Below are 17,433 nucleotides of genomic sequence, written 5' to 3'. Positions count from 1 at the left end.
GGCAAACTCCACAGTCAGAGGAGCACTCTCGATACATGGTTCCAACCCTCAAGTATGTCTTCCGTTCACTTTTCACGCATCACCTCGTCCATCGATTATCTATCATAATGAGTGTAATGAGTAGGAAGAAAGAAAGGATAAAAAAGGGCAGTGCTTAAGAACAGTATTTGATAGAAAAAGTCATCCGAGCTAGAATATACGATTCTTTATATTGGAAAGAACATTGTTTCGCTCTTAATGGTTAGTCCGTCGCCTTTTCCATCTCTGACTATTTCAGCATTTCCTTTACCTTCCATAACACAGTCCAACGAAATACACGATCATGTGAAAGTATGACTGCTCAAACTGAGTAGAAGCAACTGATAAGTCATGAAGGGGACAATGGGAGGGATGGAAATATCAAGTCGAAGCCAGAGTTGACATCCAGCCGAATCAATCATAGATAAAGCTATAACACTCCATGCTATAGGAGGAACATACGATCGTCAAACTCCTACTCCGTTCATTTGTTTGACTTTGAAATTATTACAATTACAACCGGAGAAAGAAATCTTGATGGAATATTTATTGGCAGAGGAGTTCAAGTAAGTTGGGTCCATCACCTTATCTTCATTGCCTCTGATATATATCCTTTCTACAAGTATCATCTCCTCGGTTTTCAAACGGTTTCGACTACATGCTTGAGAATTAATCATATACTTTTTGAGAATCTTTCCCTCGATCAATGACTCAAATTTGTCGCCCCTTACCTCTTCTCTCCCCCAGCGATTCACAAGAGAATGGACGTGGACCGTGACCTGTATTAATACAGGAACGCCCTGATACAAACTTCACAAGAATCAGATCAGACTGACACATTTAGATACCTTCGAGCTCTAGCTGCTTTATACATACGTCTCACTTTCCGTTCCATGGATGTATACGAAATACTCGAACCTTTGATGAAAGATTATCGAAAATTACGTATCCGGCATCCTGGTGAGTGATTCCCATTGAACTTATTCAACTCGTTCTCTGTCTTCTATATCCCACATCCGACGGTCACCGAAAAGCTCATCTTGAGTATCGCAGCTGACGACTTGAGTAATTTTGGGATACTGGGGAGGGTAGTGAAGGCTGATTTCCAGGTGGTTATTCTCTGACTTACTTTGATCAATTTATAGATGATCTTTTGAAAGAAGAAAGAGTATGCGATATTATTCTTCCTCGTTTAACTCAACGAGAGGTTTTGGTAGAGACTGAAGGGTTGGCACCTAGGAAATCATTATTAGTTCGTTTTTTGTCCCCTTCTTCACTTGGTCTTCTTATTCCATTTGCATCATATACATTTCGTTATCATTCCCTTTTCCTGCCACAGTCTCAGACTCAGGATGACACACAAACCGCTTTATAACTTTCCACTCAGTGTTTTGTACTAAAGAAACACGCACGTTTTGGTCAATGAAACTAGTAGTAAGGACTAGCGATTATGATGGTTGACAATTGGAAATGGCTCTAGTGATGGGCTGATGAGTAGGACACGGACATACCTGAAATCGATACGAAATCAGAAAATGAAGAAATCAATCCACGAAAACGTCCAAGGATGTCATCAAGAACACCTTCACGTACCCCTGATTCTGATTCGGAATCAGAAGACAGGTCAGTTAGCGTTTTCTTTTTTCTCATGTCATCTTGTTTTTCTTTCTCCGCCCTTCCTCAAACAAATGTATCAGATCGCTCTGAACTGTTAAAAGTCTCATAACTCTTCAAACCTTCAAAACTCTCAAAACTCCTCAAACTCTCAAAACTCTTCGAACTCTTAAAACTCTTGAAATCTTCAAAACTCTTAAAACTCTCCAAACCTTCAAAACTCTTACAACTCATAAAATGTTCATCTATCCTAAAACTCTTAAACTCCTCAGCACTCTTAAAAACTCTTCGAACCTTGAGAACTCTCAAAAGAATGAAAGAAACAAGAGAACAACGAGAACACAGTGAGAAGAAACGGAAAGAGAAGAAAGAAGAAAGAGAGGAGTTTCTAGAGTTGAACAAAACTGACCAAAAAAGGTATATATCACGTTCTCCATCTATATCAAGTAAAAACAGATACATATCACGTTCCCCTTCAATCAGTGAAAATGGGATAGAAGGTGATATGAGGTATGTTTCACGTAGTCCTAGTATATCACCGGATAGGTTGTTGGGAGATGGGGATGGGATAGAGGGGGATGTTTGAGTAAAGCATATTTTGCAATATGTTTTTGTATCTATGAATTTTAACGAAACGTTCATATTGTATGAACTTTTTTTCATATATTTCACACCTGTAACTTACTTGTACTGTACGAGTGGAGTACGAGTACTGTACGATCTAATTTCTCTCTGGAATACTACAGTGCTGCACGGTGAAGTACACCACATGGGTTGAAGAGCGAGGGGAAGAGTATCACTTTACGGACAAATGTGTAGATTTACAATCTCCAAAACTTCATCTCTATACATAGAGTATACAGCACAGGAAATTATTAAACCTTTCCAACGACATGACAAAATTATCGGCAGGAAAGGATAGATCAACATGATGATAGAAAAGCGCATGATCATATCAACCAAGACCTCTCATTTTGTACCCAAAAATGCAACCAATCAACAAATCAACAAGCCATCCCAAATCTCAAATCTCAAATCTCAAATCTCAAACATCAACTTCAAAAGTTTCATGAGGATTCATCATACAGCATGCAGATAAATAATTGAACTTGGACCAACGAAGATATTTTATAATTTCTCATAACGATTTCGTGGATCGTGGACTGAACCTATAACAAAATATATAATAATCACCTATTCATCTTCCCTTCCAATTCTTCAACTTTACTTTCCAACTTTCCAGTCTGTCCATCGATCGTATTCAAAGCTCTTAAATGTGCTCCTAGAATAGCGGATAATTGATCTATGGGATCTTCCGTTTTATCACCTTCTCCAACGGTAGGAGTTGATGATAAGTTGTTGACTTGTTGTATCATGTTCGTTAAAGATAGAGATAAATCGTCTAATTGTTTTGTTAAATCTTCTGCTAGTGCGTATCTGGTTGTCAGGGGGTTTCTCCGTCATATACATTTTCAGAATTCTAGGGAAGAATACTTTGAATCTGGAGACTGAGTGAGGTGTGGGGATACGTGAATTGGTCATGGTGGGATTGGAAGGGTTATGAGGGGGATAGAAGGAGGTTTCAGATAATATGTAAAGGCGAAGATAGTAGTTTGGACCATGTGATGATGGTGATGATTGGGTCGTCAAGACCATGTAGGTTGTTAAGAGAAAGTAGGATGGAGCGAGATTTTTGAATTTTTGACGTTTTCCTTTTTCTTCCCCAATTGTGACGGAAAAGAAATCAAAAACGGATAATAAGATGGGAGATCAATGAAAACATCAAACGAAGTCGTCCTGGGACACAGAGATGATATGTAGAGTGAAGAGGTGGATGGTAGACGGCAACTCTGTGGAAAGAACAGACACCACGATCAGGTGTGAGGTAAAAAGTCGAATAGTAAACGGAGACTCAGTGAGAAGGACAGGAAAAGTAGTAACAATACGACACAGGCTAGACACAGTGAAAAACCGAAATGACTCACGATTTCTCCCTCTCTTTATCAGCCGGTAACTTCCCTACCAAAGGTCGAGTAGTATCACTCATAAACACTTGCATCTCCCTTTCGTAATGCGTCATAGCGGCATCCAACTCTTTTTGTTGGGATTCAATCACGTCTAGCATTTTATCCACGCTAGCTTGGGTTTGTTGAGCTTCGAGGGTTTGACGATGGAGGGTTGTTATCTGGAATTCAGCCTCACACAGCATATCAAGTGTCCAATTTGCATAGTAGCTCTTCAAATGCTCTCATAGTTCAGTAGGTACCCGCCCGACCGGGTGATGATGGGTTAGGAGGGAAGGGGGAAGGTACTATAAGCAGGCTATGAGTCACTAAGTAGAGAAAAGAGACGAGGAGCGTGTTTGGGCCATCCGGGAATGAGTGCAGGAGAAGAAGGGGGTAGATGAGCACGTATGGCTGAGAGATTAGAAGTAAGGGTGGAGGATGAAGAGAGTATAGGAGGGGGGAGGATGAGGAGAGGAAAGAGGAGGAATAATAAAGATGCAATAAACACCACCCACCTGAGCTCCATTCTTCACCAACACCCTATCCCATTCTTTTACCTCACCAGCTTGTCTCTCAACTTCTTTCACCTGTATATCCAAATCTTTATTCCAAGCATCTACTATATCCTCTAATGTTTTTACCTCTTAACAATTTCGGCGCCGGTTCTGAGACTGTCACTCCTGCTCCAACTCCCCCAGCCCCACCAGCCCCACCAACCCCACCTGGTTGTCCCACTCGTTGTTGCCGGGGTGACTTCCGTAGCTCCAACTGAGCTGCGATCGCAGTGTCGTACCCGACGAACACCCGTGTGGCGTCTTTTCCGCCGGTTTCCCGAACAGACTCGACCCGCTCCGCCAATCCAGAAACAAACCCGTGCCGCCCGTCCGGCAGGTTTTTCTCCAGTTGCGGTCCCAGATGCTGGTGCTGCTGCCGCCGCCGGAGCACCAAAGTTGAAGCCTGATTTCTGTACCTCAGCCGGCTTTTCCTTCGCCACATCACCAAAATTGAACACAGTGCTGGGTTTGTCTCCGATCGTGGGCGCGCCAGCTAGGTTTGCAAAGCTGAATCCGGTCTTGGGAGCTTCGGCGTTGGCCGTCTTTTCCGCACTACCCGATGAAGCAGTAGAGGTGTTTGTACCTCCTAGACCGAAAGAGAAACTCCCCGCTTTGGGAGCTTCAGTCTGTTCCACCGGTTTTTGTCCTAGATTCGCAAAGAGTCCAGGTGCTCCCGCTGTCGCTGCCCCAGTAATGGGAGCAGTAGCGGCTGCAGGGGGACCAGCTGTAGGTATGGTACCATTTTGCGTGGAAGTGTCGGCAGGTTTCGAAAACGAGAATAAGCTACTCTCTGCGGGTTTGTCAGTTGCTGTAGAGGTAGAAGCAGTATTACCGAAGGAAAACAAACTTGATGGAGGAGCAGCAGGGGTTGTAGAACCGAACATCGTCCCTGTGGAAGTTGGAGCAGGAGCAGCAGCAGGGGTAGTAGGAACAGCGGGCTGGTTTGAATCCGTTTTGTTTCCAAACGAAAAACCACCAGATGAGCCAAAAAGATTTGTCGTCGGGCCTGCTTTATTCTCTACAGGGGCGGAGAATCCGAAAGAATTTGTAGCTTGAGTGGGAGCAGGATTGGTATTATTCAATCCGAATGATGTGGTGGGAGGAGGAGCTGCAGGCGTTGTAGTTGTAGTCGCACCAAAAGAAAATGGGGATTTCACTGGTGTTGTAGGGTTCTGATTTGTCGTGTTTGATGAAAGTTGTCCAAATCCTCCAAAACCCCCGCTTGTCGTATTGGTGTTGGAAGTTGTGGCCGGTGCTCCAAGTGTGGTATTAGAGCTTGAAGCTCCAAAAGTTGTGTTGGTGTTGGGGGCGGGAGCGTTGGACGTGTTGAAAGAGAAAGAGGATGGAGTGGTCGATGTGTTTCCAAATAGGCTGGAAGTCGGTTGTGTAGTAGGATTACCGAACATATTTCCAGCAGCGTTGTTCGTAGAGGGAGCAGCAGTGGTGGTAGAGCCAAAAGGATTGGTGTTTGTGGTCGTATTGGCTGTAGCACCGAATGTTGGGGTGGAGGAGGAACCAAAAGAGAATGGAGAATCTGACATTAACATAGAAGCGCGGACATGGGGGCAGGGGCGTACTGTTATTGTTGTTTTGACCGAATCCTGAGAAACCAGCTGATTGTCAGTGTCACATTACCATTCATCAGAGGTCAGGTGAGTGCAGACACTCACACATCTTGTCCTGAGAATGCTCTGTTGAAGCCTTTCGAGGTGTAGATAGTTAAAGTTGATGTCTATACAGTAAGTTAGGTCAGTTGAAAGTTGGTACGGGTGAGAGAGCTTTGTGACTGTGAATGCCACGTAATGTCAAGTTGGTAGGCGATTGACTTTCGACGTGGAAGTGCATTTCCGTGGTGGTGACAACGACGACGACGATGGTTAGATCAACTACTATATTCAGAGTGAGCGACGCTTTACCGCTAGCTGCAAGTGTGGATGATGAGAGTGTGAGTGTTCTCACATGCTTCACTGGCTCTCTTTTCATACCACGAAGAGCTTGATCGAGGTGACTTCCCATCTATCACTGTGCTAAGCCAAGGCTGCAGACACTCCCCCACTGACTAGGCTTGGGGGTAGTATGAGTGTAGGACTAGGAGGACTCGATCATGATGGGAAATATGACGGAGAGCTAATGATAGACGGAGAAAGCTTTGATAGAATACAAACAACAATCAAAATTAGTGTTCAGAAGGTTGAACGCTAATTCTGAACCTGCTTGTTCTATCGAGAGTGGTCAATATACATTACAGTGGGTTGTTCTTTTCTCTCAATCAACCACCCTACCATGAAGACTAACCTCTCCCCTCATCCTCCATCCTCTATCCTCTGGCATATCTCCTCAACAAGCCTACTTACGGGATAAGGATAGCTGACTGTGGAACTCATGTGACGGGAAGGTCAAGGGGCAGGAGGGGGAGAGGGAAGGGGAAGGGGAAGTGTCTGGTGATATGCAAGGTGGGATAAAGAAGAAAGGAAAAAGAATGAGGAGGAGAGGGAACCTTAACGAAAAGCTAACACATCAGTTACCTCATCGTAGGACCCGTCATCTATATGTGTATATGTGACGCTTCATATCCTCGGAAATTAGCTTTTTCATATCTTGACGAATTGAGTAAAGAATTCCAAAGAAGTTATGAAGGAAAGATTGAGAGTGTTACTAGACCTTATGCTTTTATGGGGTTTGGTGAGTTTTTTCTCTCTCCTTCCCATCTTTTCCTTACTATAACTTTTCTCCCTCTCTCTCTCTCTCCTTCCTTGATTGATACATTGTAATTATAACATTTCCGCTGTTGAAGTAAGAATCAATTTGTGAAGATACTAATCTCAGATACGTTCATTTCCAAAACCACAAGACTTTATAGAGATTCACGTACTTTAACACAAGGTACCACAGCTCCACCTTCAGGTCCAAGTCCACATTTGGATCAATTGAATGATAATTTGAAAGATGTGACTAGGATCATGACTAAGAATATGGAAGATTTATTATGGCGTGGGGATAGTTTAGATCGTGAGTTTTTACCCCCCTCTGCTTTAATGTCTTTCTATTGAATAAACCTATTCATCGCTTCGTCGTATTGGTTTTTATTTCTGAAATATCATAAACTTCCTCACTCATTCCATCTGGTATCCTCGAAAAAAAAAACCAATTTGGGCCCCCCCCCCCCCCCCCCCCCTCTCTTTTTATAGTCTTGGCGGACATAATTGTCTTTTTCACATTAGACGACTGTCCAGTCTATCGCAAATGTTACGACTCTTCCTTTCTTTTTGTGAAATTGATAGAATGTTGGAGATTGTCTTGGTCTTGGCAATGATATGTTCTACGGAGGAAGGGATGGGGGTGGGGGGGACAACACAAGTGGTTGGTTATATTGACAAAAAAAGGAATGTCTTCCCTCTCCACTTCCCTTCGTGCCGAATCTGCCAAATATCGAAAAGCAGCCAGACAAATCAATATCGACGCATTATTACGGAAATGGGCTCCTGTAGGTGGTATAGGTTTATTCTTTATTGTATTCATATGGTGGAGGTTTTTCTGAGGTTCGAGTGAATTGAAACAATCTTTATTCTTCTTTTCACTCCCACGGCGTTGGGCGATTGAGTTTTTCGAAAGGTTCAGTGAAAGTGAATTCACTACAACCTTTAAAATGACATGCATGATCATTATGATATCTCCCATACAACATCCAACACTACCACTCTTGTTCCTTTTTCGTTCATCAGTAATCCCAGTCTTGTTTCATTCCTTCAAAAGTAACCCTTTCAAACCTTTCAACCCTCTGATCGAATTAAACATCTCCATGAAAATAAGTCTGACTCCTCCCCTTCCTCGTCTCCATCTTCTAAATACCAAAACACCCATTACAACAATTCCAAAGATACTTAAATCCAACATCATTCTTCTCAACATACGCATTAATATCCAAATCACCCAATTTTTCTTACCCACTTTCAAATCCACTCTTACCCCTCTATCCACACTTCTGACGTCAACCCTATTCAGAGTATCTGCAGAAAGAGAAGGTATAGGAGTAAGTCGTCTAGCCTTAGATAAAATATGTTCATCTTCTTCTATCTGATCATCTTCTAATTCTTTTTCTTCAGAAGTTAACATTCCCCACCAAGTCCTTTTAGTTCTAATCCTTATTAAAGCACTTTGAGTACGTTCGAGGTTATTCAGACGTTCATGTAATGCAGTGAGGGAAGTTTGGATTTGTTGTAATACTGATGGAAGACTTAATGGGAGCAGAGCTGGAGTATCTGTTCCGAATCTTGCTTCTGTGTGTTATCGTACCTGGATTAATGTGGATGGGTGGCATGGAAAGTAACTTCATAGGCGCTTAGTGTTTGGAGGTGGGAAAGTTGTATGACCAGGTGAAGAAGTGTATGGGTGTGGGTAGGGATATGAAGAGGTTTGATGGATACCTAAAATTGATGGGGTTTGTGGTAATGTTTCGTGGTCAGGTTGAATTTGAGGATGAGAATAAGGATGAGAATGTGGTTGGGGTTGAGTATGAGTATGAGTATGGGAATGAGGATGAGGGTGAGGATACGATTGTGTTGCAAGATGAGGATGTGATTGTGATTGGGGATGAAAAGGTTGATGAGAATGTGATTGGTTCGGATAAGGTGAATAAGAATGTATTTGTCTACGTAGATTATGTGAAATCGAAAGTGATGGGGAATATCTTTCACCATGGTTGAATGGTAAAGATCGAGTGGGAGAAAGTAAAGATTTATGTGAGGTAGAATCGATTAATGATTTATGTGAAGGAGTTAAAGAAGAAGGAGGGATGAACGTATTCGATACATCCGGTACTGGGAGGGTATGATCAGGTGGAGGGTATTGTGAATCATCGACTTGAAGCATAGTGGTTTGGTTCTGTGAGTTTATTTGTTGTTGAGGGCCGTTCCTTGACTGAGCCATAAGGTGGGGGTCATTGCCACTTGGCTGAACGATGGGGCGAGAACCGTTATCCCTCGCCTTACCATTATGGCGAGAATCATCATGCCTTGGTTGGCCAATGGGGCGAGATTCATTATCCCTTGATTGGTCGATAGGGCGAGATTCATTATCCCTTGATTGGTCGATAGGATGAGTCATTGGGAGAGATTGAGTAAGAGGTAGTTCATGGGAAGGATGAGAATCCAAAGAAGCTTGAGAAGAATGATAAGATGATGTGGAAGATGCAGGTGAAGCAGGAGGGAAGAAAGATTCTAATTGAGCTATATGAGGATCTACCGTAGGTCCAGGATGTTTCTTCAGAATCTTTGATTAGATTTAAACTCCTTCAATTCACTCGTGTAAACGGGAAACCCACCTTGAGTAAGGAAGCCACATAAAGTCGTTTAGCTTCTATTTTATCCAAACCTTTTTGTTTATTCCAAGAGTCCCTACGTATCAGCACTCGAAGATTATCGTAGAATGTTCATCCTATTCCGATAACACTCTTCTCTATCATATCATAACATATCTGTTCGTCCACTTGCGGGGATCACAACATATATAACAAGGATCCACGTAGTTCGGAAGATGGATCACCCTTGGCTTGGAAAAGTCACAATAGGTTTGGACGGAACAACGGTGGGAGGAATATGTGGATATATAGTAGTGAGGACTTTATGACGGATGACAATGGCAGACTTGAGAGTGACAGAGGTGGATGATATCAGTGTAAAACTCACCACTTTGCTCTCCCTAATAAATCCAACATGCCAGGTCTTGAACCTTTCAAATCCCCTTCGGTGGCTTGTTTGTACAACGCGTATAACCCGAGTTTATCTTCGTAGGTGGTTTGTACAGGACCTGATTTTGGCAAACTATCTATCAGCTCTTGTCTTCTTTCACCCTATCTGTCTCTCCCCTCTCCCTTCCCAGTGGCGAGAAGCGATGATGAGACTGATGTTTGAGACTCGGATTGTCTTTGCGGAGTCACCCAGGGGGAAGGGGGGAGATAAGGTGAAGTGGTGAAGAACTGACGATTGTACTATATCTACCGCTCTGTTGAATTGTCTATATACTATCAGTTCTTGCTTTGTATAGTAGTAGAGACTTACGCGTCGATTTGAGCTTCCATATTGTAAGAAATATAAATGTTGTAGTGATGTGAAAGAGAAGAGTTGGGTGGAAAGTTTGGGACTTTTAGTCGGTTTCATTTCTTTCCATACTTTACTCTACTTTTCATAGGTAAGTCTCAACATCCTCATATGACTAGACTGATGAACAGAGTGTGGGGTTTGAGACTACATAGATTACTGTGATGCCATTCAGAGCACGTCTGAACCCTTCAAGTCTCACCCGTCGTCGACATGCTCGTCAATTATGGTCATCCAAACTATCCCCTTCGACCATATCCTCCTCCAGCTCAAAAGGGGTCAATGACTTCTCCCCTATCTTACCTCATACACATTCTAGACCTTACTCTTCCATCTTATCACCTATCACCTCTCTCCTCACTCCTCCACGTTCATCCCCTGAAACTCCCCGGGACCCCATAATCGACCTCCTCGACCAGATAACCTCTCAGAACATATCTTTAGCAGAAAATATCTATACCTCTCTTCTCTCATCCCCGATTCTTCCTGCTGACCTCACGGCTATACTCACATCTCTATCTATCATCCCGAATTTCGAAGCATTATCATTCTCACGTCGAATATACTCCGACATCTCAACCACTTTCCGTCAACCTATACTCTCTTCCCACAAAACAGCTTTCATACAACATCTACTGCTATGTCAACAACACACCGAAGCACTAGTATTAGCTGGAGAAGATCCCACAGCACCATGGACAAACATCTTACAAGCCTCAATAGGAACACCAGAATTCCCTAATGTGTTAGAGAAATTGAAAAGGAGTAGAATGTTAGAATTAGAAGAATATACTCTAGTCCTCAAACATTTAAGAATGACCATTCCTGAAGACGCAAAACAACAAATGAGAGATACGTTGAGAGAAATGGGGAAAAGAGGTTTGATATTAGATTCTGATGGACAAATAGAGGTTTTGAAATTACATATGATCTTCGGTGATTGGGATAGAGCTAGAGAGACTGTGGATTATTGGAGACATTATAAGTGGACTAATGGGATGAGAGAGGTGGCTTTGGAATTGGATTTTAGGGATCCTATGCGTTTTCAGGATGAAGTTGAGATTGCCCATGAAGCATCGGAGGAACACGAAGTTGCATCAGAAGAGAAACAGGATACGAGGATACGACGAGATGACGGGGATCTAGCTCGAACACCACTTCCTGATCAAGATAGGGATATACGCCCTACGGTCGAAGGCTTCGTCAAAGACAGTCCTGAGGGAATACAACGGATAACTTTATGGAGAAGAAGAGATACTACGTTGACTGTGATTCTTGCGGAATTGCGAAGTCAGGATCTACTCAAGATGAGACTGGAAGATATCATCGATATAGTCGAAAGTTCATCCCGGGCGAACGATATAGTGCCTACTTTATCTATGTGGGCTAGGATTATCTTTCATATAATCCCACTTAACCTCACCCTGGGAAAAGATATATATCATCATGTCGTTTCTCTCGGTCTTCACCCCTCAGCTTCTTTGGCGTTGACTGTCATTCGACCACTTTGTCTTTCCCGACCTCCCATGTTGGAAGAGGCATTGAAAATTCTACAGACTCTACCCGAGAGATCAGCTCCAAGTCTGTCTTTAGAGAAGATCTTTCAAGTTTTGTTATTCGCTTGTTCGAGGCTCGCTTTCCCTTTCCCCTCCACCTCCTCTGTTTCTTCACTTCCGCTCTCATCTCCATCCGATCCATCATCTTCCCTACCGACTACCTCAGATCCACCCAGCCAATTTGCAGCATTTCAACAACCAACACCCCAATCTCTCTCAACATCTCTATCCAGAAAGACTGCTTCCAACTCTGACAACACCAAATTTGCTATCTCCACCGCCCTACATCTCCTCAACCAAATGCATAACCTTTCCCTCTCCCTCCCACCTCAATCCCTCACATCAATCATAATACTCCTCATGTCATCTTCCCCTTCTCATCAAACCGCTTTCCAACTTTACTCACACTTCCGATCCCTTTCCCCGATCCCATTCAGCTATAAAGATTATACCGCCATTCTAACTTGTTTTCTCCGACTATCTCTACCTTCTTCCCCTTACGCACCCCCCGATTTATTCTTTCACTTAGTGAGGGATATGCGACAAGAAGGTTATAGACCAGGTTCAGAAATCTTGGCTTCTTTACTTCGCTCTTATGCTCTCTTAGCTAGACGACTTAGAAAATCACCTAAATATCTCTATCCCACATCTACTCTCTCTCACACTCAATCGTCTCAATCATCTTTCTTCCAATCTACAAAACCTAATATCTCAACTCTATCTAATCTCCAACATCCCTATGAGTCGATGAAGAAATCAGGAGACAATAGATCTCAAGAAAATACATTCAATGAAAAATTGGATAACCTATTAAAAGCAATAAACGAAGTTAACACTCTCATAAAACTTGATCCTAATATCGAACCTACCATCCCTCTCTTAAACTCCCTTCTTATCGCTTTTTCAAATGTAGGAGCATACGAGGAAGCATTATCAGTATGGGATAGTCTTTTATTACGTCGGCCTCATGAAGATCAAAATCGATTAGAAGATATTTATGGAACTAGCGTTTGTGCTGTTTTAGATACTTGCGGTTGGGCTGGGTTGAAGGTACGAGCTGAGAAAGTTTGGGGATGGGCTGGAAGATGGGGTGTGAGAGGTGAGAAAGAATGGGAAACTTGGGTTGAATGTTGGTGTAGGTTAGGGAAGTTTGAAGAGGCTATAAAGGCTGTGGTGGGGTTGAAGAGAAATACATCGTCGATAACGTCAATTTATGTCAATCATTCATCTCCAAAGTCTTTCACCACCTCTGCTTCTCCTTCCTCGACACCCAACACTTTGTCAATCGCATCACACTCCTTCGTTGCTCCATCGTCCCTCGAAAAAGATCCCCACCAAGTTCTTCAACCACATAGTCACATGCTTCATGAAGAGACGCCGAGGGATGAGTACGGACACCAGAACCCAGCTTTGGCACCCAAAATGAGGACCGACGACGAGCCGACGGAAGTAAAACCGACAAAAGAGATGATACGTATCTTGCTCAAGTTTAGCTGGCGTGATAGAAAAGCATATAGGGTAGTGCAGGAAAGAGTCAGGGTGGAATTCCCAGAATGGTGGGAGGAGCTTAAAGGTGTGGTGGGGCGATAGGTCTTTATGCTAGGTCATGTCTAAGTGTTCAAGTGACTCAGCGTGAGAACTGCACGAAGAACCGTAAACGCATAAGGGGACCAGTTTCGAAGGGCAGAAAGGATCCGGGGCGTAGTTGATGGTGAAGGGGAACGGATTTGGGAGAGGAAGCAGGATAGGGGTGAAGGTGTACCTCTCAAATGGAAATATGGAACGCTAGACCAGGGGTAGATAAAGAGGAGCTGAGAGAGACTTGGGAAGTCAGGATTGTTGAGGATCGGAACGGAGAGAAATGAGAGATCATCTGAACGTATATATCTGCATTGCTTTTCATTGATTGCCGTTTTCCCCCTTTCATCTGTATAACTGGGTTTGATCTGAATTCTTGAAGATATCTCGCTGAAGTGAGGGATGACGGAAGTGTTAAAACTTACAGTACCAGTCAGATCTATTCAATATTCCGCGCTGATCCTCTCTCTTTCCGACGCTCATCCTGTCTTTTTTCCCATCTCTTGTACCTCCTTCTCATATCATCTTTTATACTGATAATAACAGACCAAGTCTTCCTTTCTTTCACAAATCTCATACGTCCTTCCCCCCCCTTGAGAACGGTTTCGATCATTCAATCATATATTTTCCTCCCTAGAGAAAGATAAGCAAAACTGACCTGCTCAACAAGATCACATGTCATCCTTTCATTATCAATCCATACATAGGTCTGATACAACATGTTTCATCTTCGAATCTCTCACATATTCAGTAAGTCCGAAATTCTAGACCTCACGTATTCAAAATCACACATTCTTACGTGATCCCACCATCAGCTCCGATCGGATCTTCCCCTCATTTTCCGACTGGCGTTTTCCCCTGATACGAAGTCCGCTTGTATCACCAATTGATTTCCTTCCATCCTGAAAAAGTCCTGTACGATCACCGACGATGGATGAAACTACTTCTCTCACAAATGGATCAACATCTCCTTTCTTTCAACATATTGTAAGGGATGAAGGGATAATACATATGAGACTGGATATAAAGATATGTAAAGACATTTGACCCACTTGTTTCCATTTTCTTTCTAACAAACTTGACACCTTTTTTTTCAATTTTTATTCAACATTGACCTTGCACCAACATAAACACATTCAATCAAATAGAAAAAACTGCTCCTCTCATAATGTCACAAGCTAACTACTACGTCAAAACAGTGTTTGAAGAACCCCTCGAACCTATAGAAATAGATGGTATAACTCATTGGATCTCTGAACCTGCACAACAATCGTTCCAACGACAACAAACCGCTCCTACTTTTTTAGGAACCACAACAACTGAACGTCAATATTGGCTATCAAATAATCCTAGTAAAATATATCAACCGGGATGGGAAGCTACATATAGTTCTCAAGTTCAAACAAGTGATTATGATAATCAGGAAACCGGTTCATATAATGAACGGGAACAATCGACGTTTGAGGGTCGAAAAGATTTGACAAAGACAACCACCCAGACTATTACAAAGAAGAGTAAGAGACGTGTAAAGAGAGGTACTAAAGATGATAGGAGGAGTAAGAAAGAAGAAACTGTTGTGGAGGTTACGGAGATGAATGAGGAAGACTAATGAATTGAGTTCCTTGAACCCAGGACTCATACTTCTAGTAATGAGGTGTGGGAAGAGAATATACTTGAGTACAGATGAAAGATGTTATAGGAATGTGATGAGGAAGAGACACTTTTCACTTGTTCCAAGATTGTCATGAGTGTTACTGGTGAATAATTTACTAGACTTGCTAATCACGTCAGATAAATATCGATAATGATCATACAATTCAAATAGTAGAACAATTTACATCTCTAACATACCTGTACTATCTATTCCTTCTTCCCAACAATCTTTACCGACTCATGAGGTTCATTTCTCAATCACTCTGGAACCTCTCTTTGTTAGAGTCTTAGTCATTGGCTCACCTAAAGAAAAAGTCTCAAAACTTCTACCTGGTATATACCAAGGATCAATTTCATCCAAATGAAAAGGTCTTCTTTCTAAATCTTTAGCAGATTGACATAATTTTCCAAAAGCTTCTTCATCATCTTTCAAAGTGATATCAACTATCGTACCTGATAACAAACCTAAAGTTTCACGATCTTTATTGGTGAATGATCTCTTAGTTGTTTCGAATTTGTTCAAAATATCAGTTTGATATGATTGAGCTTTTGACCATTCTGGTAAATCAAATAATTTTTTGGCTTGTTTTGATTCAATGAAGTTTGTCATATCATTTGCTTTTGATTTAGATTTATCTGTATTAAGATCAAGATTATCAGAAGTAACATTTTGGTTTGTTGATTCCATACCTTGTGTTTGTGTTTGATGTTGAGTTGACTCATCATCTTGATCATCTTCTTCATTTTGATATTGTGAAAAAACTCGATGTAAAGTAACGGCATCACCTAAAAACCGATGTCGAAACAAAGCTTTATCAGTTTTAACTTTTGTTTGAGCTGTTCCACCCATGAAATTTGTAGATCTATCTGAATATGAAGATTTCGGAATAGGATCATATTTCATTGATTCTCCATATGCTCGAGTACAATCATTTATTTCTGCTTGAGTCAATCCACCAGGTAAATTAGTTTCTATCAAATCACCTAAAACACATGCAAAAGCTGATGCTTTGGTTCCTTTTGAACGTTGGTTTTTAATCCAAGTTTTCATTGTTTCTTCAACTCTGATTTGTGTTTTAGGTGAACAAGATGCTACCCAATCAGGAACCCAAATTTCATCTGTTTCAGCATCATCATCATCTTGTGTTACTTTCCCTACTCCAGTTTCACCATTTGTATTTATTGGCAAATTAGGAGATGTATTGGTATCGAAAGTTTCGGTCCGTGGAGAATTAGTGGGTACGCGATGATAAGGGATAGGAACGGGTACGGTGACTCCTTTAGACGCTAGTTGAGAAATTGGATGATAATTCGATACGGTAGCTACATCAATGGGAAATTCAGCTGGATTATCATCTTCCGATTCTGTCGCTACTGGTAGTTCAGGGAAAGAAACTTTTCTTTTGATTCTTGTGGGGGAAGATTTTGGTTGTTGATCGGTCCTAAGGGAGGATTTACAAGTTGTGGGGAAATCATCAACTTTTATATCTGACCCCAAGCTAGGAATGGTGATACCGGATAGCGAAGTATCATTTCGTTTCGGTCGATGAAGTATGACACTACCGTCAGAATTGGTTTCAAAAGGTATTGCAATTTTCCTTCGTACTCTCTTCTTACCACTTTCCACGGGAATGTCCGTATCAGATTGACCGTCGAGATTGCTCGTTGATGGAACAATCAAAGAAAAATCTTTCATCGATTGATCACCAGAAGTTCCACCATTGATAGATATTTCACCCGTCGGTAAAAACCCTGCGGTTGACGGTAAACTCCACTGAACCGATGTTCCACCTTTCGTTTTTTTCAGAATACCTTTCGGTGGGGAACCAGTATCATTAGTGGGAGATGTTGTACCTGAAGGTAGATTTCTAGGTGTGGTCTTGTCGTCATTGATGGAAGGAGGGACTGTAGTGGTTGAGGGTGAAGATATGGACGGTAAGGTGGACAAAGTAGGGATAGTACGAGTTGAACGTCTGGTACGTGAGCTACGTGTGGAGAAAAATGGTTGCTGAAGGAGATCAAGAGTGGGTGAAATCTCAATTTTACGTCGGGGAGTAACAGGCGCGGAGAAGACGGAAGGAGCGTAAGAAGATGGAATTGAGAAAAGGATAGAAGGGGAAGGGATGGTTAGTTTTTTAGTGGGAGTGGGTATGGTGGAAATGACAGTAGAAGCGGCTGTTGACATGATTTCTTGCTGAAGTTGGGTGGGTGTGATATCAGTTATGAGATGATCAGAAACAGGAATGGAGAATGTGTCGTGATTTGATATCGAGGTCGTGGAAGGGTTGTATCGGGTAGGAAAAATGTGATATCAAGATGAAGATTGAAGACGGGAGTGAGGGCGGGAAGGAAGCATCGA

At 42.2% G+C, this 17,433-nt stretch overlaps 8 protein-coding genes across 8 annotated transcripts; 5 read left to right on the top strand and 3 right to left on the bottom strand.

Moving 5' to 3' along the window:
- Positions 1-4: 4 nt before the first annotated feature.
- Positions 5-1,210, top strand: TREMEDRAFT_18685 (uncharacterized protein; the record flags this gene model as incomplete). The annotated part of the gene is made up of 5 exons (XM_007007189.1): positions 5-52; positions 165-240; positions 428-584; positions 863-978; positions 1,128-1,210. Coding segments are annotated over 5 exons (480 nt in total), but the record flags the coding sequence as incomplete, so codon positions are not given.
- A 1,612-nt stretch (positions 1,211-2,822) lies between these two features.
- On the bottom strand, positions 2,823-3,841 carry TREMEDRAFT_65141 (uncharacterized protein; the record flags this gene model as incomplete). Its single annotated transcript, XM_007007321.1, has 2 exons — positions 2,823-3,069; positions 3,618-3,841. The coding sequence occupies 2 exons, from the start codon at positions 3,839-3,841 to the stop codon at positions 2,823-2,825; spliced, it is 471 nt and encodes a 156-aa protein (XP_007007383.1).
- A 2,224-nt stretch (positions 3,842-6,065) lies between these two features.
- On the top strand, positions 6,066-7,730 carry TREMEDRAFT_70022 (uncharacterized protein; the record flags this gene model as incomplete). Its single annotated transcript, XM_007007394.1, has 5 exons — positions 6,066-6,137; positions 6,330-6,439; positions 6,714-6,874; positions 7,019-7,201; positions 7,576-7,730. The coding sequence occupies 5 exons, from the start codon at positions 6,066-6,068 to the stop codon at positions 7,728-7,730; spliced, it is 681 nt and encodes a 226-aa protein (XP_007007456.1).
- An 847-nt stretch (positions 7,731-8,577) lies between these two features.
- TREMEDRAFT_65139 (uncharacterized protein) lies at positions 8,578-9,241 on the top strand (the record flags this gene model as incomplete). The annotated part of the gene is made up of 3 exons (XM_007007320.1): positions 8,578-8,820; positions 9,064-9,075; positions 9,122-9,241. 3 exons carry the CDS (start codon positions 8,578-8,580, stop codon positions 9,239-9,241), a joined length of 375 nt encoding a protein of 124 aa, XP_007007382.1.
- Positions 9,242-9,482: 241 nt separating this feature from the next.
- TREMEDRAFT_34664 (uncharacterized protein) lies at positions 9,483-10,037 on the bottom strand (the record flags this gene model as incomplete). Its single annotated transcript, XM_007007211.1, has 2 exons — positions 9,483-9,585; positions 9,877-10,037. Coding segments are annotated over 2 exons (264 nt in total), but the record flags the coding sequence as incomplete, so codon positions are not given.
- Positions 10,038-10,451: 414 nt separating this feature from the next.
- Positions 10,452-13,433, top strand: TREMEDRAFT_65138 (uncharacterized protein; the record flags this gene model as incomplete). The annotated part of the gene is made up of 1 exon (XM_007007319.1): positions 10,452-13,433. One exon carries the CDS (start codon positions 10,452-10,454, stop codon positions 13,431-13,433), a length of 2,982 nt encoding a protein of 993 aa, XP_007007381.1.
- Positions 13,434-14,589: 1,156 nt separating this feature from the next.
- TREMEDRAFT_65137 (uncharacterized protein) lies at positions 14,590-15,030 on the top strand (the record flags this gene model as incomplete). The annotated part of the gene is made up of 1 exon (XM_007007318.1): positions 14,590-15,030. The coding sequence occupies one exon, from the start codon at positions 14,590-14,592 to the stop codon at positions 15,028-15,030; it is 441 nt and encodes a 146-aa protein (XP_007007380.1).
- A 291-nt stretch (positions 15,031-15,321) lies between these two features.
- Positions 15,322-17,259, bottom strand: TREMEDRAFT_65136 (uncharacterized protein; the record flags this gene model as incomplete). Its single annotated transcript, XM_007007317.1, has 1 exon — positions 15,322-17,259. One exon carries the CDS (start codon positions 17,257-17,259, stop codon positions 15,322-15,324), a length of 1,938 nt encoding a protein of 645 aa, XP_007007379.1.
- Between the last annotated feature and the right edge of the window lie 174 nt (positions 17,260-17,433).

Source organism: Tremella mesenterica (assembly GCF_000271645.1).
Source record: "Tremella mesenterica DSM 1558 unplaced genomic scaffold TREMEscaffold_13, whole genome shotgun sequence".
NCBI lineage: Eukaryota > Fungi > Basidiomycota > Tremellomycetes > Tremellales > Tremellaceae > Tremella > Tremella mesenterica.
This window is presented reverse-complemented; position numbering and strand designations above follow the sequence as displayed.